Consider the following 25,272-nt stretch of genomic DNA (forward strand, 5'->3'; position numbering starts at 1 on the left):
AAGCAAGAAAGTCAGCTTTGGGAGAGGTGGAGGCTGGTGAAAGGGAAATAAGCCCAGAAAACACATGTTACACTAATAATAATGATGATGATGATGACGATGATAATAATAATAATAATAATAATAATAATAATAATAATAATAATAATAATAATAATAATAATAATAATGCAGATAATGAAGTAAGCAAAGCAAAAGAAGGCTGATATTTCCTGTTAATTTGGAAATAAAACTACTGTTGATCTTCAAAACCAGTATTTAAGCAGTTAAGCATACCTGCTGGCCACCTGTAAGCCCAGAACAGCCTTAAGATCTTAACTACCTAAACAAAACTGCCTGGAAAATGTGAGGAAGACGAAGCAGGATTTTGGAAGGGGCATGTTTTCATGGAAATTTGATTTCAGCAAAATTTGGACTAAATTTTATGTCTGTTCCTCAGCATTCATTTCAAATTGGACTTTTGTTAGTCAACATTTAATTCAATAAGTATCACAGCATGATACAGCAGAAAGTAGCTAAGCAGAATGCTGCTAGACACTACAAAGCTCATGGTTGTGGAAACAGGCAAATATTTAATGCAGGTGCAACAGTAACCTTGCAACTGCAATGTGTTAGCTATTGTGTCATAGCCCTATATATATTTGATGTCCACAGTGCTACACTTTTCCCTGTGTCCTTGTCATTTGTATTTGCTGCTCCAGATTGATATTTACCAATAAGCAGAGATGATTTTTTTTTCCCTTGTGTGGCCTTTATTTCCAGACCTGGTGGCCTGCTGTTTCTCGTTCTGAATTCCAATCCAAGGGTAGGTGGCAGAATTCAGATGTACGTTGTCTATGGGCAGGAGGAGATCATCTCGTTTGGGTAACATCAGTTGAACTGAACCACTCACTGTCCTGGCTGCATTTTAGTATTTTTAATCATTCTTTGCAAGGCTTGCTATTTCGGTGAGCAACCAAACACAGTCTAAGCTGCACACACAAGAAGAGATCTACAAACGGGTTGCTAAATCTAGGCTTCTGTAACATTAAAAACCAAGCAACAACAAAACCCCTTAAAAACATGTAACTGGAGAATCTATTAGGCCCAATCCACCCACAACCATCTGGAGCCATGCTATCTATCTTATTTATCTAAACAAAACTTTGGACATGACATGAGCAGAAATTAGGTAAGTTGAGCCGAAATAATTTGTACATTAATCTTTTTAAATGTCCAGGGTCAAGACGACCAATTTTTAAGAATTGCTGGAAGACATTACCATAATAATGTGAAATAGACCATTTTAAAGGCAAAACCCTCTTCCCACTAAAGTCAATAGCAAAATCCCACTGACTACAATGGGAGTGGGATTGGTCTGCTAAGTAGCAAACCATGCTTTGAAAAAATCAATACTTCAATTTTACAAGGTAATATGGATAGCAGTATAGTTGCCTATTATCAGAGCCCATAGTCTGTGGATTTTATCTCTCTAATAATACCGAGGTTCAGCACCTATCTTATGAATCATTGAGAGGAAAGCCATGAGCCATTTCAAAGCATTTCCCCTGCCTCTAGCCGAGCAAGCTCTCCAGAGGCAGGATGCAGCGAGCATGCCTCCATCAGCGCCGCGCAGGAGGATTACTGGGGAAAGAATGACTGCCTGAGAAAAAACTCAGCTTTAATCGCTGTGGATCTCCTTCCAGCATTTGATGCCCAGAACTTCAATTCCAACTCTTGATATGTGTCAGACATTAACAGAAATGTCCTAGGATGGGTCAGGTTGTCATCTCAGACCACACCACAAAAAAATACTGGTGATGTTTTTATTCTGTATCTTTCTTTTCTGCTTCAAGCATTGCAGTGTTGTGATTCAAAACAGAGCTATATCCCATACGTCCATCTTTACAGAAAAGGTATACATGGATTTTAACAGAGACAGACTTTGGGGAAGGGGCTGAATGTTTCCTCTCCGGCCACCGTGCTTTTATTCCCTGGAGCTCAAGCCATCCCGTGCAGTAGAGGGTTTTCTGCGTCCCTCCGCTGCGGGACACGGGCTATCCCCAGAATTTCTGTGTGCCGGGGGTTGAGGCGGTGACAGGCTGCGTGTGCGTGTCCCGGTCCCCCGCCGCCGCCGGGGCTGCGGTGCGGGAAGTCGGCGGGGCGGGTGCTGGCGGGCGACGCGGTGACCGTGACTCCATCGGACATAATGAGCGCGGCGGTTCGGCAGCCGGCAGACATTTCCCTCACCCCTCCCCCTGCAGCCATATGGTGCCGTAAACAACCGCCGCGTCGGGCGGCTCGGGGCGGGGGGTGTTGTTGTGCGTCCCCCTCCTCACAGGCTGCGGGTGTCCCCCGGGGGTGCCGGCCGGTGCTCCGCACTGGCTCTCCCCGGGCACACCTTGCCGGCGATAGGGGAGAGGTGGCGGGCGCGGAGCGGCATGGCTGCGGAGGGGCCATCTGCCCGGGGCCGCCTCTCGGGGGCCCGCTTCCAGGGTCCGGGGCCGCCTCGCGGGAGGCATCCCGGGCCGCGGCGCCAGCTGGGTGCGGGGGCTGCCCTGCGGGGCGAGGAAGGGGCCGGGGCGAGGGCAGTGCTGCCGCTCCACCCCCCCTCCCCTCCTTCTGCTCTGTGCCGGCTCCGCTGCGGCTCCATTAATTGATTGAGAGCCTGGGCTGGCATTGAGGGCACGGGGGAGGGGGGAGAGGGTGCGGCTGTGCCGCCATCGCCTCCCCCCGCCTGTTCCTATGGTAACAGTGAAATACCTCCGGGACACACACACGCACACCCGCTCTTCACTCCCACTCGCGGAGGGGGGGGGCCGGTGCCGAGGCCGCGACGGCCGTGCCCGTCCAGGCTCCCCCCGCCGCACCGCGCCGTTCCCATGGCGACGGGCTGCGGCAGTACCTGTGCAGCCACCGCCGAGACGCTGCCCAGGGGCTCACGCCCGGCCGGCGCCCCTCGCCAGTCGCCTTCCCCCTGCCTCGCTCCCCGCCGCAGCCCGGCCTGGCTCCCTCGGGGAAGGCTGCGAGGCGGTACTGGCCTTGCGGAGGCCGGGCTGCGGTCGGCAGGGGCGGAGGGGAGCTGACCCGGCTCGGCCTGTGGCCCCGCAGCGGGCACCGCCGGCCCCGTGCAGGCATTAGCTAGCACCCGCGGGGTCAGATAATAACGTGAGGTCAAATTAGTAGCTGCCGTGTATTTTCCGTGCAGCAAACGCCCTGTGCCTGCCCGGCGCGGAGATTACTGCTGGCACTGGTGGCGGACGGAACAGTGCTAGCGCTGGAGATGGGTGGGCGGAACCCTGCTGTATCCGGAGCAGTCGTGTGGGTGGATTTCCACGGTAGCCTGCCCTGATCCCCACAGAGGACGGGTGCTGGGGTGTGTGTGTGTGCGCGGCCGTGCAGCTGGTACTGGCTCCATCAGGGCAGCACCGGACAGCCGCAGCGGGCCCGCACTATGGCCATACGGCCCGCGGACATCGCAGCGGTTTGACTCAGGGAAGCCCTTGTCTTTGCAAACAAGCCCCAGGTCTCTTAAGTAAGTTCATTGTACCATGACGTGATGCCACATGAGACCCTGCTGGCAGATGTAGGGCTGCTCAGCGGCACTGCAGCTACAAATACTTGCTGTAAATAGTGACATGTCGTGGTTGGCATGACTTGAGGTGCAGGGAATGGAAATAAAACCCTGTGCCACAGTCACTGCTGGTGTTTACCCTTTTGCCAGGACCCAGCACCCTTCAACACCTCTGTCTTACCAGCTCTGGTACTCTCTTACCATGTGTGCATAGCTCCATGGTCTGCAACATAGTGTGTAGTTGTAGCTATTGCTGAAAAGCAGCATTCCTCAACTTCTGGCCACCAAGGTACTAAGCTGGCTGTTACAGGCAATAAAAAGGTTTACATATAATTGTGAAACTGTGTTCTTGGGTCCCTGGTGTGCAAATGTTAATCTGATACATTTTGAAGCCATGTCTGTCCCACTGAAGAGGACTTGTGCATCCTTTCCTCCATGTAACTGATCAGGGCAGCCCAGGCAATGGGAGGAGGGGGTGGATAGGAGGAATGTCTTTAGCCCCAGGTACTAGGAGAAAAAAAGATTTTTTATTAGCTTCACTAAATGCTGGATTGTGTGTCATGAAGTACCACTGCCTTTAACAGAACACAGCTGAGGTGTAAATAGATGGTAAAATACCTGACCAATAATGACATCACCCATGAAAATAAAAATTAAATCCCTTTGTGAAAAGCTAACCACAAAAGTGCATCTGTATCCCAAAGGTGGTAATGCAAAAAAAAGAGCAGGAAGCCTTTTCTTTATAGATGTTAAAATGGCTTAAAGACAGAGAGTTATCAACTGTTACAGTTTCCTGGTGAGTCCCATGGTGTTTGTCATTTTTTTTCTTCAAAAATCCCATCTCCAGTCAAATGCTCCTGAAAACTCTTGTGTTAAAAAAATCAGGCAAAAATCATTTAGGAGTCTCCACATCTGTAGAGGAGAGACTGTCAGTCTCAGCAACAGCTCCCTGTCAGTTCTCAGGGTCTCTCAAGGCCCATGGGTATTTCATTATCAGCCCTTTGGTGGTTAGTGTGATTGTAGAGATGGATACCATTGGGTTATAAACCACAAATGGTCTTGCAGGCTGATATTTGAGAACTTTAAGCTCTGCAAACATCCCAAGTGGGCCCTCTAGACTTAAAATCTAGGAAACAAACCTAGTGTGTTTTTTCTTAGTTTTTTTCCAAAGCAATTTAATGATTTTCTGTCCTCTATTTCATTAATCCAAACATCAGTTAAAGAATTATTCTTAAAACAAAGGCCAGAAATAGGAAAGCAGAGAAAGAGTGATAGAAGATATAAGCAGAAGCCTTTCAACATAATGCTTAGTAAGCTCTTTGAAACGTTTCAGAAGGGGCTAAAAGTAACAAAACCAGACTAAAATTTAATTACAGAGATAGGAGCACTGAATACATCTTAAATTGTATAAAGCTCCACTTCATAATACATGAGTCTGGAAGCTTCAGTTTCTGAAGTTTGCAAATCAGATTGTAAAAGCCTAATCTGAAAAAGATTGCAAGAATTTGTTGCACCATCAAGCAAGCCCTGAAGAAGAAGAGGGTTCTAGTAAATGGCTCACTGAAGACCCTATATGCCAAGTGCCATCTCACCACAGCCAGGAGGCATTCCTTCTGCTGTAACACAGGAGCACAGGAGGATCAAATATGAATGCAACACCAGTGCCATTATTTCTTTGCAATCCCCCCCCCCACCCCCAGCAACAGGTTGACTTCTTTGGGACCCAAAAAGCAAAATAAATTGCTACAGTATCTGCAGCATTAATAACTTGAAAGCATGACTTCAGAAAATTTATGTAGCTTGGGTTGAGTCCATGGTAATGGTTCCTTCTAAACCATTATGATTGTCACCACCATCAAAACCAGTGTAGCTAGCAGGTTGAGGGAGCTGATTCTTCCCCTCTCCTCTGTGCTGGTGAGACCCCACCTGGAGTGCTGGTTATCAAGCTGAGGGACCTGCAATGTGGGAAGGACATGGACCCGTTGGAGTGAGTCTAGAGGAGAGTCAGACAAAGATGGTCAGAACGCTGGAGCACCCTTCCAGTGAGGCCAGGCTGAGAGAACTGAAGGCTCCAAAGAGACCTTATGTAGCTTTCCAGTACTTAAGGGGGACTTAGGGGAGAGATGGGGATGATTTGTTTAACAGAGTCTGTTGCAACATCACAAGGGATGATGGTTTTAACCTGAAAGAGGGGAGATTTAGATTGGAAATAAGACCTATTTTTCCTATGAGAGTGCTGGGACAGGGGAGACCTTATTGCTCTCTACAACTACCTGAAAGGAGGTCATAGCCAGGTGGGGCTTGGTCTCTTCTCCCAGGCAACCAGCACCAGAACAAGAGGACACAGTCTCAAACTGCACCAGGGGAAGTTTAGGGTGGAGGTGAGGAGAAAGTTCTTCACAGAGAGAGTTGTTAGCCTTTGGAATGTGCTGCCCAGGGAGGTGATGGAGTCACTGTCCCTGGAGGTGTTCAAAAAGGTATTGGACGTGGCACTTGAGGCCATGGTTTAGTAGTCATGAGGGTTGGGTGACAGGTTGGACTTCATGATCTTGGAGGTCTTTTCCAACCTTATTGATTCTATGATTCTATGTGTAACAGGTTGCCCAGAGAGGTTTGGATGCCCCATCCTTAGAATCGTTCAAGGCCAGGCTGGGTGGGCTTTGAGCAACCTAATCTTGTTGAATGGTGTCCCTACCATCGCAGGGGAGTTGGAAATAGATGATATTTAAGGTCCCTTCCAAACCAAACTATTCTGTGGGTCTGTGATTCGATGAGTCTGTCTCTGTAACTCACCATGCCCAGTGTGACTGAGGCCTGGGAAGGATGAACACAATGAACAGGGTGCTAGACTGTATGCTGTCCTCTGTTTCAGTGCTGAAACAGACACACTGAACAGAGAAGGAATGTCTGTAAACTACAAGCAGAAACAAGGAGATAATAATAAAAAAAAAGGGTGTGGGGTGGGTGTGGGTGTGTGCAAACCCCCCAGGAGCATCTCATCAGAAAATCCAGTAGGAAAACCAGTGAAGTGCAGCAACCTTATTTTTTGTTTTACTTCATGACAGAGTTTCAGACAGATTTTTTTTTGAGTATCATCTGAAATCATAAAATGTGCTTGTCAGAAAGCCTGAAGAAACTATTCCTGACCCCTGGAGGAGAGTGCAGTGATGGCACTGTATTGTGAAGTCCCCTCAGATGGCAGGCTGCTGTTAAACATGACTGATGGAGATGGGCAATGGGCTGTGGTGGTGAACAGACAGACGTGATAACCCCCCAGACACAGAGTTAAACCCGGTCCTAAACGCAGCTGTACCAGCTGGTGACAGCTATCTCAGGGGTCTGTTTGTTTTTGCTAGGCAGCAGTTAGCCAGCTTGCCATGCTGGTGAAGTATTGCTGAACCAAATTGAATTAAGCTTCATGCACACCCATTTGCAAAAAAAACCCCACCCCAAACACACATATTTACCAGACATGCAGCTGTGCCTGCTGTCTCCCCAGGAAACAAATTCCAGGATACATGCAGAGCACCCCCAATGAAAAGTTATGCTAGAAATGATTTGATTTGATGGGAAATTACTGTGTCATTTCCTTTTAAAGACTGGAGCACTCAAAACAACAGGGCAGTAATAGGCTATTTGCACAGAACAGAACAGGGCTTGTCGGCGTGGTCTTTTTGAACGACTTCTTGGTGATCTGTGCTGATTTGGCAGTTGCAGACACAGGGGTTTGAGTGCAGAGTTTTCCTAGTGAGGGAGGACTGGCCTGATACATGGTTTGGGTAGCAGATGTGATTCATCAATGAATTAATAACATATTTCTCTCAGCACAGACAAGGCTTGAATGATGCAGCTAAAGTACATAGTCCACATAGCTGACTCCATCTGTTGGTGCAAGCGCTGTGAAGCCTTTTAGGTTATTTGGAGCTAGTGGTTGCTATAAAGTGCAAGCCAGTGAGTGGGTGCAATGTATTTACAGAGAGAGATGTGACACAGGATTTCCTACTACGCTGGCATCCTTGGTGTTACTGAATGTTTCATACTGGGCATGCTCTCCTTTTGCAGTGTGTCTCGGGAAATGTAGTCCAGGAAGAATCAAGCCTGATGTGAAGAAAAAGTGAAGGTTTGAGAAGAGAAAGTTGCAGCTTCCTGTAGGCACAGCAGCATTTCAGAAGCAGCAGTTCAATGTTGAATTGATGCAGAAAGAAGCAAAATATTTCAGCTACAGTTTCAGTCCTTGGTAACGTTTTGTTCAGCAGAATAAAAATGTCATTCGTGTTGGCAGCAAGGTGAAAACAGCTGTTGGCTTTCCTTGTAACATAGGTTGGAAGCTTTATACCCATAGCCACCTCCAACCTGGTCATCAAACTGATCTCTGCATCAGCCTTGCTGAGGAACTGAAATAATAATGCTGTGTCCCTGCTCCTGTGCAAGCAGAGCATCATTTGTGAAAGAATAGGACAATTTGGGAGCCACAATTTATTAAAATCACTGTGAGTTTTCAATGGGACTTTCAAGTATTTTATTATTCTTGAAGAAGGAATGTGCTGGGCTCCTTGCAAGGGAAGCTGATACTGGCAGGAGCAGAGGAGGAATTGACAGCTACGCTGGAAACAAGGCAGGGATATGGCAAAGCCTTAGGGAGGGTATCACCTGTTTCTCATTGCCACTGGGAGGCCCTTGCTGGCTCTTTCTCAGCAGATATGATCTAGTATGGCAGGGAAACTATTCCCCAAGTGAGTCCTAATGTGTGTTAATGCCATGTCTGTCTTCCAAGTGAGCATAACTAAGAAATGGCTCACAGCAGTCTGCAAACCTTTTGTAGCAGGTACTTGGCAGGGACTTAGCCAAAATTCTGCATTTATCTCTAGTAGTCTGTAAAATAGTCACTCAGAAGCAGCAATGAGAGCTACCTCAGGAGAGTCATTCAAGACAAGACAGAAGAAAGTACATCATGAGCAACAGAAGACAGTCCCTTTTCTGTCAGGGGGGGTGGGCTAGGGGGCTAGGTGACCATTTGGTTTTTCTTTAATCTGTGATGTCCCTGGTTTTGTATAGTACTGTTCATCAAGAATAGTGTGGCCAGCAGGAGCAGGGAAGTCATTCTGCCCCTGTACTCAGCACTGGTTAGGCCACACCTTGAGTCCTGTGTCCAGTTCTGGGCTCCTCAATTTAAAAAGGATAGTGAGACACTTGAAAGTGTCCAGAGAAGGGCAACGAGGCTGGGGAGAGGCCTTGAGCACAGCCCTGTGAGGAGAGGCTGAGGGAGCTGGGGTTGCTTAGCCTGGAGAAGAGGAGGCTCAGGGGTGACCTTATTACTCTCTACAACTACCTGAAGGGAGGTTGTAGACAGGCAGAGGTTGGTCTCTTCTCCCAGGCAGTCAGTACCAGAACAAGAGGACACAGTCTCAGGCTGCGCCAGGGGAGGTTTGGGTTGGATGTTAGGAAAAAGTTCTATACAGAGAGAGTTGTTAGCTATTGTAATGTGCTGCCCGGGGAGGTGGTGGAGTCACCATCCCTGGAGGTGTTCAAGAGGGGATTGGATGGGGAACTTGGTGCCATGGTTTAGTCATGAGGTCTGTGGTGACAGGTTGGACTTGATGATCTTTGAGGTCTTTTCCAACCGTGGTGATTCTGTGTGATTCTGTGTCTGTTTCAGTTTCAAAGCAACATAATAAAGGCATATAGTCCATCCACTCTCCTGTTTTATGATGTATGTGCATGTTAGTTTAGACTGCAAAACATGTAGCATTCATAGAGGAATACCTTTAAATGCAGGCTTTTGAGGAAGGGGGCTGCTGTGCAGTAAAGGTCTGAATGAAGGACGCAGGCATGAACCCACTGAATTTCATTGCCAGTGGCAGAACAGACACAGATTTTGATTCCCAGCCCTTGGACGAGTGGCCTGAGCATGCCTGAGAGAACACTCACACAGTCCCTGTGGAAACTGCTACCTACAAATCTGTTTAAGCCCTGGGAAAAAAAAGTGTCTGGACTGCATGAGGAATTGCAGATTGAGAGTGGAGCAAAGGGGAGAAAAAGTAAAAAGTGGTAGGGAAAATGCATTTTACCTTACTGCCTCTGTAAGAAAACCCAGTAACACTCCCACAAACATTTGAGTGTTCTCACTGCTTTCAGAAGAGCATTAAATATGACAAGAAAGACTCATGTTCTTAAGAGTGGTTACTGAAAGAAAGGTTGATAGAGTTTATTGAGGGAAAAACTACAGAGTCTTGAGAGAGGTTTGGGAGGCTCTTTCAGATGGTTGTATTCTCTTAGGGTACAACCCTATAGGCCACACAGAGTTCGGTGGGGCTTTCATTGAGGTTCATCATGTGGAGCATTAGCAACAGCAAGTGTTTGCTGTCACACAAACAGCTCCAAGGAGATATTTGGTACAGAAGAATTTTCCTTCTGAAGAACACCAACAGGATTTGCAAAGGCTCCCTTTTTTTCAGCCATCACCACTGTTTTCCTCTTAGATTCTTTTCAGAGATATATTTAGTTTACATTACTGGGGCAAAAAATTAATTGGCAAGATGAAACTGGAGATCAGTGTTGAAAATTTCTCCTAAGCAAAGTCTGGCTAATATTGACTTCAGTGTACAGTAGCAGCATGTTTGTGCTGAGTGGTGATATGAACTCTCCATCTGCAGATGTCAGCCTCCTAACTATCACGCTGGTCAGGGCTGAACATATGGTTGAGCAGTGTTTTTCAAAACTTGGTTCTGCTGGCAAGGATTGGCCTCTTCATGCTGTGCACTTTGTGTATGGCTAAGGAAGGCAGGAAGAAGAAAAAGAGGGGGGAACAAAATGGTGTAAATAATCGGACTATCTGCAGCAGCACTTCCTCACAGACACACAGGCTTTTGCATCTGGCACTTGTTCTTGCCTGGGTTACCCATGAACGTGCTGTTGTGGAGGGGGGGAGGAAAGCAAACCACCACAATTAGAATTAGGGAAAGGTAATTTAATTAAGAAGTTGTTAAAGAGCCCCACATAAGCGTGCTGAGATAATTTCATTGGGTAAAACCTGATCTTTACACACACACACACACACAAATATTAGCACAATATTCTTTGTGTAGCAGTTAATTTAGCTTGATGATACTTTTGAATGCACAAGTTCCCCCTGGGGTTTGAGATAGGATCAAAACTCTTCTTGGTTTGGTTTTTTTTTTAATGTATTATTGGAAGGATAACTTTTGCATAATGAAATTTTCCTGAAGAACTTCATTAGATATTTTGTTCGTGGCATTTGCTGGCCTCACCGGAAACTTATTGCCAGTATCTGATATGACATTTACTGCTTCTCTTTCAGACCTGGTGGAGAGATTGTGTTTTGCCTGATTTTTCTGGGTACTGTGTGGCTTCATCTAAGAACAGACCTAGATTCTCACTACAGTTTCTGCTTCGCTTTGGCCATTAGGGCTGTAACACCACTGCCAAAACCACCAACAGGCAGAAGCCAGTGTGCCAAGCACAGACCCAGGTATTCATTTTTGTACTGGTCTGAGTGCTGAGAACCCAGTGACCTGTATCCCTGGTGAGGTAACATTACCTGTGCAATTACAGCAAGCCCCTTTGCGTTCCCTGCCCATTTATCATTGCAGAAATCCAGAGGAACTTGCATTAGAGCCTGTTAGTTTATACTCCAGGAATATTTAGTCTTGAAAATACCTCTTTGCTCCCTGCAACAAACAGCTTGCTTCCAGTGTGGGAAGTATATTGGTAATGTGGTCAGAGAACCAGGCTACACAGGTGCCCCAGGGTGTCTTGGAGACTCCCTTCCCTGTTGGCGCTGGAGCTGGGGACAGTTGTCATTACTCTGTGCTTTGCACCAGGGTTTTGTGCGAGTGATACAAAGGCCCTAACATTTTCTCATCTGTCCCTACCATAAACTGCCTGTAAAGCACCAGTGCAACTTCAACTCTGATCCCTAGTGACTTTACTGATGTTGCTAATGAGGTTACCAATTAATGGCATCTAATGGTCTGTTGTAGCAGTGGTTTTGGTGATGGAGACAGCTGTCCTTTGGGACCTGTGCTGAGACCATGAACTCAATTTGTATAAGCAAGTGAGCAGCTGTTGCAGGAACATGGATGGGAGAGATTAGGTCACTCATTCCATCTCCAGCCACTCCAGGGCTGTTTCTTGCATCCAGGAGCAGGTAGAAAGTGGAAGTAACTTCAAGGAACAAAGCCCTTGCTGGAGTTGGACCTGGACAACTAGACACAAAACCACTATGTCCCATTAGCAGTCTTCAAACCCATCCTGTTCCCCTGACTTTTGCAAGTATCACAGTATATTAGAGGTTGGGAGGGACCTCAGGAGATCATCCAGTCCAACCCCCCTGCCAAAGCAGGATCACTTAGGGTGGTCCCCACAGGAATGCATCCAGGTGGGTAATTAATTAGAATTTTGAATCAATTAATTATTGTGAAACAATTTAGTTTATTTTTGAAACAGTTTATTATTTTTGTAGAGGTTTTGCCACTGAGCTGTGTTGATCTGTGGTGTGGTATCATCTTGGCACCTGACTGCAGTCTGTAGCTCTTGGCACTTGCATTATCATGTTATTTATTAATCAAGCTCCCTCTGCGAGCAGCCTTCCACATCAGAGCATTTGGAACACGATTTAAAAATATACATTTAATTTCACAGGTAGCACTTTGGGGCAATGAGTTCTCATTATTTAAGTTTCACTGGAGTGTGAGGTTACTTCTGGCGTGCAGTAGTTGCATTTCATCAGTCTGAAAAAAGGTGGCATTATAGATCTACGTTGCGTTCCCCTAGTGCTTCAATACCTGTGAAGTACAGCACACTTTGAAACAGAATTGGGTAACTGCTCGGGTTTGGAACATGGCAGGGCTGTTAAGAGCTAACAGGTAGCAGCTTGCCAATTTCTTTCTGTTGAGCTGAAGACAACACCAGGTATTGCAGTTTAGGGAAAGCCACAAAACATACTAAACTTGTCCTCTCTAGGATGCATGCCCATTCGTTTTGCAGTCCCTTACACTCAAACATATGTGAAGACCATTGGTTGCTTTATCCTGGTAGCCTTATTTGGGAAAAGCAAAAAATTTCATGCTTAGCAAAGTACTGTGTGGATACAAAGAACTGTCATATTTTGTGCTCTCCAGGTCAGAACAGGGGATTTGTTCAGCTTCTTTCTGCTCTCCGCAGTCACAGTGGAACCATGTGTCCCCTTGAGCTAGATACTTCAATTTCTTCCTCCTTGGTTTGGGTGATGTTCACCACAGCATGCTTGTGTGAAAAATCCTAGCTCACTGTCCTTCTAAGGAAGCTGTGGCTGCTTCTGCACTGGCATTTTAGTTTGGAGAAGGAACATGCCTTTGAAACAAAGCTCCTGACTGTGCTCGCTGTCTGTCATGTCACACTGCAATGGTTTTTCAGTGAAAGAATTTGATTCCTGTCTGTGAAAGAAAACTGGCATTTGTTCCAGGTGTGCAGCTGCTGGCTTGCAACCAGAAATGAGTGGCCAGTACAGAGGAACTGTTAGAGCTGGCTGGAAATACATACAGTGTGGAACCAGCTCCTTGGTATCAACTGCTCCTGTGGTACTAGCTCGGTCATGAAGATACAGCTCATGGTGTTGGTTAGCTTGCAGCAACAGATTTCACAAAGAGCAGAGTGTGGCCTGCCTTGTGCCCTGTTTTTGTTCATAATGGTTGTGTACATGTTTAAACACCTGAGGAAAAAAAATAATCAGGAGTTAGTGCATTGAGGGAAAAAGAGTACTGCGTTTACAAGTAGCTCTTAACTGTGAAGACTAAACTTCAGTCAAGGCTCTGCCTGACCCACAGGGGTCTTTGCCATTTCTTTGGGGCTCTGAGTGCAGCTGATCTTGAGACAGCTTTTTGAAATTGCCTCTTGCTTCCCAGGTGCATGCTGATTTTCTGTGGGAGATACAAGAGCCAGTAGACATGTTCTGTGTTTTGTTTCAGAGGTCTTCTCCTGCTCTAACTCTGGTCTGCCTATCCATCCATACTGCTAAAGAAAGATGATGTTTCTGTCCTCCAATATGGAAAGAGCTTTACATAATTATCTCAGAGACCAGTGGGCAGGTTATTTTGCTGTTCTCACCAAAGGGGCCTCTGAAAATACATTCAAAGGTACCTTGTCTGTCATATGATAACCTCCAGGCCCATTTTACTACACTTAAGGAGAGAAAAGTGACAGGCCTTATTTTGCAGTTTGACATGTTGGATTTCACAATCCATTACCTCTAATTGCTAGAGCTTAATTTAATAGCAGATGATGGCCTCACCTGAAAGGTCTCAGCAGGATAATACTTTTGGGTAGGATCTTTTGGAAGTATACGGCACTCAGAACTCACCTCTTACTGTTTATGAACAGAGATTTGGCTTTGCTGTTTTCCCAACACCTGGACTGGTCCAAGAGATGGAGGAGAAAGGGCCTTCTCAGTATTGATTTGCTCTCTCTTGCTGTTTATTTGGTCTCTTGAACTCCCCTATCAAGACAGTTAGAGGACCTTTTCTCACCTACAGCTTTCATAACATCCCCAAACTTTCTGTCTGTTGTTCAGATGAAGTCTCTCATCTCAAATGGCATATTCATTTAGCATCTTACTTCACTGTATTATCTTTGTTTCTTCAAGATCTAGGTCAGTTTGACTCATTGCTGCCATATCCTAGATTACTGCTTTAGTCTTTCTAGGGTTTGCTGTGCTAAAGGTTCCAGAGAGATGACTTTGTCAGCTGGAAATGGTTCTGCCTTAATGTAACTCTGATTTTTCTTGTCTCCATCTGCTGGTAAAATGTGAGATTTGCTGTTCAAGCATCATATCATGAGGAACAGAAACCATAAATTTCAAATAATAAATACTGCTACTGCTGTTATAGACACTTTCCATTAGGAGCTGGATAGAAATGATCCATTTATTTATTTTTAGGCTGCTTAATAATAGCTATCAAATACTTATAACTTTTGATCAGCTGTAGATTTATACTGTGCTGACAGGAAATATTTAGATAATCAAATGGATGTGCTAATAACATGGGAATTCAAATCAATGTGCTGATGGAACTAGATTTGTTCATTTCTGGGGGGGGAATGAGACATTCTTAAATGGTCATCACTCTTAAAATGCTGATCTTTTTACAGTGACTGAGCAAGCAGATAAAGGAAATAATGTATAATTGGGATTTTCACAGAACTGATCACTTAGTTTAACTTAATTCTGCAGACAAATGTATAAGAGGACCTCAGAGCTGTTGGGGCGAGTCCAGAGGAGGCCACAAAGATGATCCAAGGGCTGGAAGACCTCTGCTGTGAGGATAGGCTGAGGGAGTGTGGCCGTTTGACACTGTGCCTTTAAGAAAGGGGCACACTGGCTAAATGTTTGTAAAATATTTTGGTATTCTAAACGAATTTCATTGGTAGGATTGTGGGAGGTGAGGTTAGACCCAGGAGAGCTGGGACTTTCTCTCAGTCTTCCTTCCGTCACTGTCCCTTTCGGCTGGATTCTGCTTCCGGGATTCGCCACCACTACAGGGAGCTGGGGGTGTTCAGCCTAGAGAAGAGAAGAATCCAGGGGGACCCTCTAGCTGCCTTCCAATACCTGAGTGGATCCTACAGAAAGGCTGCAGAGGGACTTTTCACAAGGGTGTCTAGCAACAGGGCAAGGGGGAATGGTTTCAAGCTGAGCGAGAGTAGAGTTAGACTGGATCTTAGGAAGTGCTCCAGTATGAGGGTGGTGGGACTCTGGAACACATTGCTCAGAGTGGTTGTGGCTGCCTCTTCTCTGGGGGTGTTCAAGGCCAGGTTGGATGAAGCTTTGTGCAGCTGAGTCTAGTTGAGAGGAGTCCCTGCCCATGGGAGGAAGTTTGGAGCATATGATCTCTAAGGTCCTTCCAAGCTATGCCATTCTATCTTTCTATGGTTATCCATAAATGACCCCTGGTTCCTACTGACAGTTCCTGTACAAAATTTTCCAGGGCTGACACCAAAGGGAGTAAAATGCCTGCAGACAATCATGTCAAGAGCTCATTGCATGCAGGCTAACAAGGTGGGGGGGTTGTGTGCAAAACCTTTGGTGAGGATGTAGTTCTTTCAGATTGGTGTCTTAATCAACAAAAGGCTTTGCTTCCTGTGCAGATGAAAAGCACCTTCAAGGCTGCAAAAGGCCACACTAGTCAGCGGAGGTGTGGTGACCAAAATGTGCTTTAACTCCACTGTCACCTGGCCTGGTTGTCTGAGGAAAACGTTGCAGGTCATATTTCTGCATTTAAAGCAGTCTTACAGTTCCATGTATCATAGTATCATAGTATCAGTCAGGGTTGGAAGGGACCACAAGGATCATCTAGTTCCAACCCCACTGCCATGGCCAGGGACACCCCACACTAGATCAGGCTGGCCAGAGCCTCATCCAGCCTGGTCTTAAACACCTCCAGGGACGGGACCTCAACCAGCTCCCTGGACAACCCATTCCAGGGCTTCACCACTCTCATGGTGAAGAACTTCCTCCTCACATCCAGCCTGAATCTCCCCACCTCCAGCTTCATTCCATGTGATTTATGTTATTTCATGGAATATTTCACTTGACAGTTATTTCCATCTACTCCTAATGTTTTGTAGATGCTTTTGGCTTTGATGCTTTTACAAGAGCTTTTTATAGACCTGAACATTTTCTATAAAACCACCAACCAAGCCTTTTACTTTTATTTTCTGTTTCAGTCTATTCTGTGTTTATAGGAATTCTTTTCAAACATTGTAAAGATGCTTATAGAGTGGGTTTGTTTTTTTTATTCATTTATGAATTGGGAGGGGGTTTTATGAGACCTGTTTCTCCCAAGAAGTTTCACAGGAGAGGGTCCAGCTATGTCAAGCAAGGAATTGCAAGCACTTTGGTTTTAATGGCTTTAATTTTAAAAGCCTGTGTTAAATTTTGTTTTCTCCCCTTCAAAGTAACTGTAAAACTGACAGCCTTTCATTTTACAGATCTCTTTGCTGTCTTGAAAAAGATTTTTATCTGTTCAATTCACTGGCAAACTTTTTTTTCCCCCTTCTTTACTCCCACTAGCCCTGTAGGTTCCACCTCAAGGAAAGAGACTGACTCCCTCCTCAAGCATCCTTGTTCAAAGGGATCCTTAGCTGTGTAAAAGTCACTTCTGTCCAGAAATTTATTCTTTGTGTAGATGTCTAAAAACAAACAAAGAAACAACTTCAATCTGAGAATGTAAACAGAATTTGTAGGGCTGGATATGAAAAGAAACATCTATTTATTTGCATCTGAAGAACATAGGAAGAGCACTGAATAAGAAAATAAAAACAAGAGTAAACAGGAAACCCTGCAATACAAAGAGTAAAATTAAGTAATTTCTCACTGGTAGAGATTGAAACCATTCCAGCAGCTGTGAAGATGAATTGTATCTTGGCAGTGCCTGTCGTGCTGGTGGCCAGAGAGGAATCTGAGAGGAATCTGGTTTAGGATAGGAGCATACCTCTGTGGTGGCTGGAACAAGTGGGATGAAGTTTGACCTAAAAGGTTTAAGAGCCTAAGTCCAATTTTTGAAGTGAAACATTCAGTGAGGCTCCTGTTCCAAAGTGATTTTTTAAAAGTAGGGCTTGGACTCTGGCCATAATGAGTGGAAGTTCTAAAAATACCTCAGTGATTTATAAATATCCTCCTTGCTATTCCAGAGTTGTTAGCACCCAAGCTACTTTCAAAGGGGCATTTAAGCTTCTCAGCCATAGAGTTATCAAGAAGGAACTCAATTAATATCTGGTCTATCCAAGCCAGGATTTACTTAAACTATCCCTGAGATATTTGTCTAACCTAGTCTCAAAATCCTCCTGTGACACAGGCTCCCCAGGCAAACTGTTACTGTACGTGACCATCCACATCAATAGTGAGTTTTTCCTAATGTAAATCTCCCATGCTGTGGTTTAAGCCTATTACTTGTCCTGTCCCTTGTGGACATTTCATAGCCTTTCAGACATCTGAATAGCATTATCATGTATTCCCTCATTTGCCTCTTTTTAGCCTCAGTTGAAGCTAAAAAAAAAATTGTCCCCTTAGGCACTGTGAAAATTTTCACCCAAAGCCAGCTTATAAAGTAGAGCAGCTTTGTTAATGCCTCTGTCAAACAGCAATTTCAGGATAAAAGTGTAGTGTAATGGCATATGGCAGGAAAGCCTGATACAACTGTGTCCACTTCAGAGACTTCATGGTTTAAATAGAGATTTGGGGCTGTATCATTTGCTCAGCTTTTTACTTATTGGGATGTCAGTGTTGGGGCATCAAAAATCTCAGTAAGTAGCTACCTTATTCAACTTACTCATCTGGTGTATTGCTTGTGCAGCTAAGGCTCACCTCCCTGTGCAGTGCTGCATGTTGCCAGGTGGGCTCAACAGCTTACTGACAGCCATGCAGCACCTTCTGCAGCACTACAGGCTTTCTGAAGCAAGGGCTTCCTTACTGCCTTGTACAGCACCAAGCACAATGAAGCCTGACCTAGTCATGTTGGATGTGGCACTTGGTGCCATGGTTTAGTAGCCATGAAGTCTTGGGTGACAGGTTGGACTTAGGATCTTTGAGGTCTTTTCCAACTTTATTGATTCTATGATTCTATGTCCAGATCCCACCAGACAAAAGTAGAATAGAATAGAATAGAATAGAATAGAACAGAATAGAATAGAGTAGAATAGACCAGGTTGGAAGAGAACTTCAAGATCATCGTGTCCAACCTATCATCCAACATATCTGTCATATCATCCAGATATGACAGAGTTGCAAGTATAGATGTTAAAGAGCAGCACTGTCTTCCCCTGAAGAAGTTTCCACTCCATTTAAACCATTTCCCATCTCCTCCCCCCACCTTATTTTTCCCTTTTTGACTGACAGGATTTGGAGAGTTTGTATTCATTATCTGGCACTTCAATTAGGAGGCATGACAGAGAGTTTGTGTAGATCTTGCTGCCTTGTATTTTTAGTAGTAGTAGGCAATGCTTGCTGTTTTGTTCAGCTGGACGGAGAAATGCAGCTTCAAGACCATATCTACATCAGGGCTACTTATCTTTGGGTATTGGTGTCCTGGGAGGGGGGTAGGAGAACCATCATAAAAGAGAACTTCCCACTATGGCAAACAAAAGCAGTGATATGAGTTTTGGATTTGAGTTTCTTCTTTGAATGTATTCCCAATGTTTGCATGTGTCAGCTCTACTGAGGTGACATCTCGGATTGTAAATTAATATTTTGGGATGCATTTCTCTTTAATTAAAGAAGGAGAGCTCCCCCCCAGGAAATTTCCTAAACCAAAACTCATTAGTAATAAACAGATTAAATCCTTATCAGTTAATCAACACTACAAACTTCTGAGTGTTTGGAGAGCGGCAGGAGATAACGCTGCCGTCATAATAGGAGTGTTTGAAATCATTAGGGATCCCACCGTGCCCTTGGGGTGGTGAGAAAATAATGATTGAAGATGGGCTCCCCCTGCAGAGCTTATGTGTGAATTCCCCTGAAGATTAAAGCTGCAAAGATCTGGATTCTTTTTTTGTTGGCCCCATCTTTAAAGCTTTTTTGTTGTTGTTGTTTAAATGGTGGGCAATAGTGACAGGCAGTACCAAGCAAATCCTTAACGATGCTGGTAGCAGAACCTGTCATGATGCCACGAAACTTTTGAGCTGGTGGTCAGTGAAATGTTAGGAACTTTTGATGGCATGGGAGCTATGCTGTCAGAGCACCTGTTCCCAGCTGATTTATCTGAGGCTTTAACCTGTGGTAAAGACTGCACTGCAAATTTCTTATCTTCCTGCACAGACTCACAGAATCAACCAGGTTGGAAAAGACCTCAGAGATCATCAAGTCCAACCTATTACCTAATAACCTAACGCCTCATAACAACTAAACCATGGCTCCAAGTGCCACATCCAATCCTTTTTTGAACACCTCCAGGGATGGTGCCTCCACCACCTCCCTGGGCAGCACATTCCACTGGCCAATTACTCTTTCTGTGAAGAACTTTCTCCTCACCTTGAGCAACACCATCACTTCTGTCAGGACTGTGACAGTCGTCTTGTCACACATGTGCAGGAGTTCTGCTCTGCTCCAGCCATCTCCTGGCAATGAAGAGCACAACCTGCTGTGCAGATGGAAGGGACTAGCTTTGGTCAGGCTACCCTCTGAAGAAGCTTGGGTGTGCTGGAGCAGGAGGGACAAAACTTGTCTAGCTGGTAGGGATCAACACCTCCTAACCCAGTGTAATTTGGAGTTATGCAGATTTAGGAAGTTACACTATAAAGACAGTGACATTCTCTCCATTACTACTGGCAGTGTGTCACAGTTCCTTTGTGTCACCCTGGGGGCTTCTTCAGAGCCATTGGGATTATTTGGTTTCTTTTCTATGAACTCTATGCAAAATAAATAGAAATGGGCTGGAGTGAAAATAGGGGCAGAGAGAAAAAGAAATCATGTTTTTCCACATCCAGCAAACTCATTGGAACGGGTTAGCAAGAGCTTAGGAGCAAGGGGATGGCAGCTGGGGATCATAAATAATGATTACCTTTTTGTTTTTCATCTTTTGGCTTTATTTGGTCAGCACAGCAAAAATTGCATGTGTTTTGTCACAGAGGGATCAATGTAAATTGGTTTTGTCATGGCATGAATTACAGCAGCAGTAATGGTGTTATCAAATGGCATCCTGGCCTGGATCAGGAACAGTGTGGCCAGCAGGAGCAGGGAAGTCATTCTGTCCCTGTACACTGCACTGGTTAGGCCACACCTTGAGTCCTGTGTCCAGTTCTGGGCCCCTCAGTTTAGGAAAGATGTTGACTTGCTGGAATGTGTCCAGAGAAGGGCAACAAAGCTGGGGAGGGATCTGGAGCATAGCCCTATGAGGAGAGGCTGAGGGAGCTGGGGTTGCTTAGCCTGGAGAAGAGGAGGCTCAGGGCAGACCTTATTGCTGTCTACAACTACCCGAAGGGAGATTGTAGCCAGGTGGGGCTTGGTCTCTTCTCCCAGGCAACCAGCACCAGAACAAGAGGACACAGTCTCAAGCTGCACCAGGGGAGGTTTAGGCTGGATGTTAGGAAGAAATTCTTCATGGGGAGAGTGATTGGCCATTGGAATGTGCTGCCCAGGGAGGTGTTGGAGTCACCATCACTGGAGGTGTTTAGGAGGAGACTTGATGGGGTCCTTGGTTGCATGGTTTAGTTGATTAGATGGTGTTGGATGATGGGTTGGACACGATGATCTCGAAGGTCTTTTCCAACCTGGTTTCTGCTATTCTATTCTATTCTATTCTATTCTATTCTATTCTATTCTAGTCTAGTCTAGTCTAGTCTAGTCTAGTCTAAATGTGGTCATTTTGGAGCACTCTTATAGCTTAAAATACACATTGAGGGGTAGGTGACACTGCTGCCTCCAGGGGTCTCAATTCAAACACTGTGTTGCCCTACAAGTGAATTGGCCATTCCTACTTTATTCTTCATATACTTAAGTTATATTACAACTTATCCTGCTGAATGGATGGCTGCTCTGGAGAAACAGGAGTCCCACTTCCTGTCCCTTCATTAGAATTGAAGCCACAGACAGCTGTAGAACAAAAACCCTTCAGGTGGGTGGTTGGGTTTAAAGACAGGCCTGAACAGCGCTGATTAACTTCAGAGACACTGGGGACTTTTTCTGTTTAGAAGTCTTTAGCTACCGTGGCACTGTCACTTTTGAAAATCATATGGTAGGTGTCCTCACTTTTCTGTCACTTGTTCCAAGCAGACATCTGTGTGATCACAAATTTTAAATAACATCCCTTTTCTCCCCCCCTCACGTTGCACTATGCATTCATGTGGTGTATTTTCAAGCAGGTTTCGCAGGGGTAAATTGTTTGTAACAGCTTCCTTTGTATTCATAACTATAATCAGCTCTGTCACCTGTGAATTAAACCCTTTTATTAAATACCTTTATGAAATGCTAGGTGCAGATTTACTGGGAGGGGAATGAGAGGATGAAAGAGCTATTGCTTTCTTATTAAACAGCCTCATAACGCATTTCTGTGCCATGTGTCTGGGTCTGCTTCTGCCTTTGAATCTCGTTTGTGCGTCTGGAGAAAGTAGCACAGATACTTTTCGTTTGGTTCTTTACATACTAGAGTGAAAAGTCACTTCTTATCAGGAGACCAAATGCCCTGGCTTGGCAAAACAGACTGCTTGCAAGGCTCTGTGTGATCCTTTGGATCATACAGCCTTCCCATAACGTTGTTTCTGTCATTCGCAGGGTGGGTGATCTTCAGATCTCAAGAGGGAGTGTCTTCAGTTCTCTGTTATATGGAGTATGTGTCCCATGATTATAATAATTCATCTATTTGTCCCATCCTCCTTACTGTTTCTTTTCTCTCTCTTTGTTTTTTTTCCCTTTCAGGATGGCGTAGGTGTAGATGAGAAGCTGTCTTTACGGCGGGTAGCCGTCGTAGAAGATTTCTTTGACATTATCTATTCCATGCATGTTGAGACTGGGCCTAATGGAGAACAAATCAGAAAACATGCTGGACAAAAGAGAACATACAAAGCTGTAAGTAAACACACCAACCAAAAGTGAACCTCAGCCTCTAAAAGCATGAATTATTTGGGCTTGTGCCCGTGGCATGCAATTTGTGTTTCTTCCAACTGGATTAGTACTGCAGCCTTCACCCTCAAATCTGTTTCAGAGAACCTCCAGTAGTGCAGTATGGAAACACACAGTTTGGAAATGACATTTTTCAGTGTCACAGGGGACAGATCCATTGACTTCAGCAGAGATTTTTCTCATTGGTACAAGCAGAGAATTTATTCTTTCTATAGAGGTGTGACAATTTCTCTAATAACTCTGTATTCATTAATCATTATTAAGTGGCTGAAGTCTTAAAGAAGACTTAGGAGGTATTGCCACAAATTTGCCAAATGAGGCACTCTACTTCAGCATATAAATGACATTGCCTTAGAGTTTATTGCTGCAGTCTAAGTACACTTAGTGTTTTAATGGTATGAAAAACTTGTAAATATCCTAAATTCCCAAGGTCAGAAAGCCTTTGGGTATGAGAGATGTCAAGAGGGAAACTCTCACACCTGCATGAACTGTCTGGGTAGAAAGAAATTATTATCTTTAAGAGTTTAATTGCATGTGACTGCTTGACCTAAGCAGCCACTGCCTTAAAATAGCTCTAAATAGCTTTTGTGGTTAGTGGCACAACCACACCGCTTCCTTTTCTTACAGAGAGCTAATGAATCATTTACTGCACTTTCCCAAGGTGCTTCAAATGTACCTGCTTGCCCAGATTTGGGTGGCCCAACCTCCATGTGCAGGGCCATGGTAGCTCTTGATCTAGATCCACCTGTCCAGCTGTTAACAGCTGCTGAAGCAATGGAGGCTTCCCCATGGTAGCAGGGCAGGGGCTCCCACCCAGGGCCCATCCCACAGCCCTGGCTAGGGTGCAGGGCATCTGTGATATCTCTCCCCATAGCCCCAGTGGGATAAGGCTGTCAGGGGGCTGTGCAGAGGGCCCTGAGGTGGCCTGAACACAGTGTTCTTTACCCAACCTGCAGTTGTGTCACCCAGTATTCATAAGAGGTCATCAAAATGTGGGGGAACTCCAAGTTTCTGATACCCACATCTTCAATTTTAGCTGTAAGAAGAAAAAGCATTTTTCCATGACTGTTTTCTTCAGGTACATAACAATCTTTGCTATGTATCCATGAATCCCTTCACAGATATTTTATTTATAGGCTATTTCAGACAGTTTGTTGTGGGATAAGCCCTTGGCAAAATGTCTTATAATTTGTTCCTGGTGGTATTGACCTTAAGATAGATACATGAAGTAAGTCATCAGTCACTGGGTGTGCTTTTGCAAGGCTTTGGAGTGCTATTTAAAGGTGAACAAACACAAAATGTCTAAATTAAATTTCATCTGTCACCTTGGCTACTTTAATGCTTGGCCACAAAGATATTTTAATGCTTTCTCTTTTAGAAAGCATTAGGAAAAATAAGGTTTTTATTGACCTTTCTCCTTCTACTTTGTTTTACTTCAGTAAGCTCTTCAAAGGTATAGGTCACAAACTTTGTAGAATAATATACAAGTATCAGGAATGCTGCCAGCTGTAAATACACAACTTCAAGTCATCATCTTACAAATAGATGCCAAGCATAATATTTACTACCAGAAGAATCCCATGATTCCAGGCCAGATAAGAGATTTATTTGTTGTGAACAGCATGGAAGACAGCTAGTGTGTCTTCTATGAGGAGAAGCATTTGTGCAGATTCAATACCCCACACAGCAGGCTTGCAGCAGTTTCGTTTGGTATCAGCTGTTATTGCAACAGAGACCTGAGCTTATTACATTGTTATGAACAGAGGATAAGCATGCTCAAATGTAGGTTTGTGTCATTACCAGAGCCTGCAATATTTATTTGTGCATTCATTTCATGGTGTATTAGTTTATTAAGAGCATTGAGTCATGTTTCCCAAGGACAGGACTCACATATGTAATTTTTAAAGATTTCCATAGATTAAAAAATAAGGGGGGAAATAGAACAGAACAGAACAGAACAGAACAGAACAGAACAGAACAGAACAGAACAGAACTGCTTGGTTAGCCTTTGAGCAATCCTTTTGTTGTTTGTCCAAATCATAGAATAGAATAGAATAGAATAGAATAGAATAGAATAGAATAGAATAGAATAGAATAGAATAGAATAAACCAGGTTGGAAGAGACCTTTGAGATCATTGAGTCCAACCTATCACCCAACACCATCTAATCAATTAAACCATGGCACCAAGCACCCCACTCAGTCTCTTCCTAAACACCTCCAGTGATGGTGACTCCACCACCTCCCTGGGCAGCCCATTCCAATGGACAGTCACCCTTTCTGTGAAGAACTTCTTCCTAACATCCAGCCTAAACCTCCCCTGGTGCAGCTAGAACAAACTAATATCAACTCTATATCTCAACATGAGAATTAGGTTAGCTAAACAGACCTCAGACTCTGCCAAACTAACTGGGGAAATACATGCTCCTTTGCTGGATCTGTCCATAAATATGCCTTACTGAAAATGATGAGCTGCAGCATCAAGCTGTTCCAGCAAGCCACTCAGTGGCTATCTCCTCTGTGGCATTGCAGGAGGAAAGAGGCAGTACCTCAGGTAGCTGTGCCACAAGACATTATACACTAAAAGCTTTATAAATCAAACTGAAATACTTTGGCAAGGTTTAATTTTATTAAGTGGATTGGGAACGAGATTAATTTAGTCTTGTTTCTCTATTCACATGTCACAAGTGAATCATCCTTGAGATCTGTGAATGTAGTTATCATGCATAAGTACTCAGCAAATAGTTTGAGTGAAGAATTTTTACAGGAACGATGGTTCACAACCTGTGTGCTACAACTGCTGTTTGTTATTCATGATTCCTGGCATGTGATGATCACACTGCTTCTACTCTCTGACTGGGTAAATGAAACATCTTAACAGAGCAACGATGGGGAGAAAACCACCACAGTTTCAGTATAAAATTGCTAAACTGCTGAGTTCATAAACATTTTCATGGGTTTTCTGTACCAGAATGTCTAATAAAAGTAATGGCCCCATGGCTCTGAGCAACCTGATCTAGTGTGAGGGGTCCCTGCCCATGGCAGGGGGATTGGAACTAGAGGATCCTTAAGGCCCCTTCCAACCCTAACAATTCTATGACTCTATAACTGCAACA

General features: G+C 44.6%; 1 protein-coding gene across 1 annotated transcript in view; it reads left to right on the plus strand.

Annotated features, from left to right (window-relative positions):
* The window catches only part of NOL4 (nucleolar protein 4), a 174,918-nt gene that overhangs the window by 12,823 nt on the left and 136,823 nt on the right, over positions 1-25,272 (plus strand). The window contains exon 2 of the mRNA XM_054179636.1: positions 21,954-22,103. Coding sequence (XP_054035611.1) covers positions 21,954-22,103 — 150 coding nt within the window. The remainder of the gene's footprint in view (positions 1-21,953; positions 22,104-25,272) is intronic.

The sequence above is a fragment of the Dryobates pubescens genome, chromosome 3 (assembly GCF_014839835.1).
Source record: "Dryobates pubescens isolate bDryPub1 chromosome 3, bDryPub1.pri, whole genome shotgun sequence".
Classification (NCBI taxonomy): Eukaryota; Metazoa; Chordata; class Aves; order Piciformes; family Picidae; genus Dryobates; species Dryobates pubescens.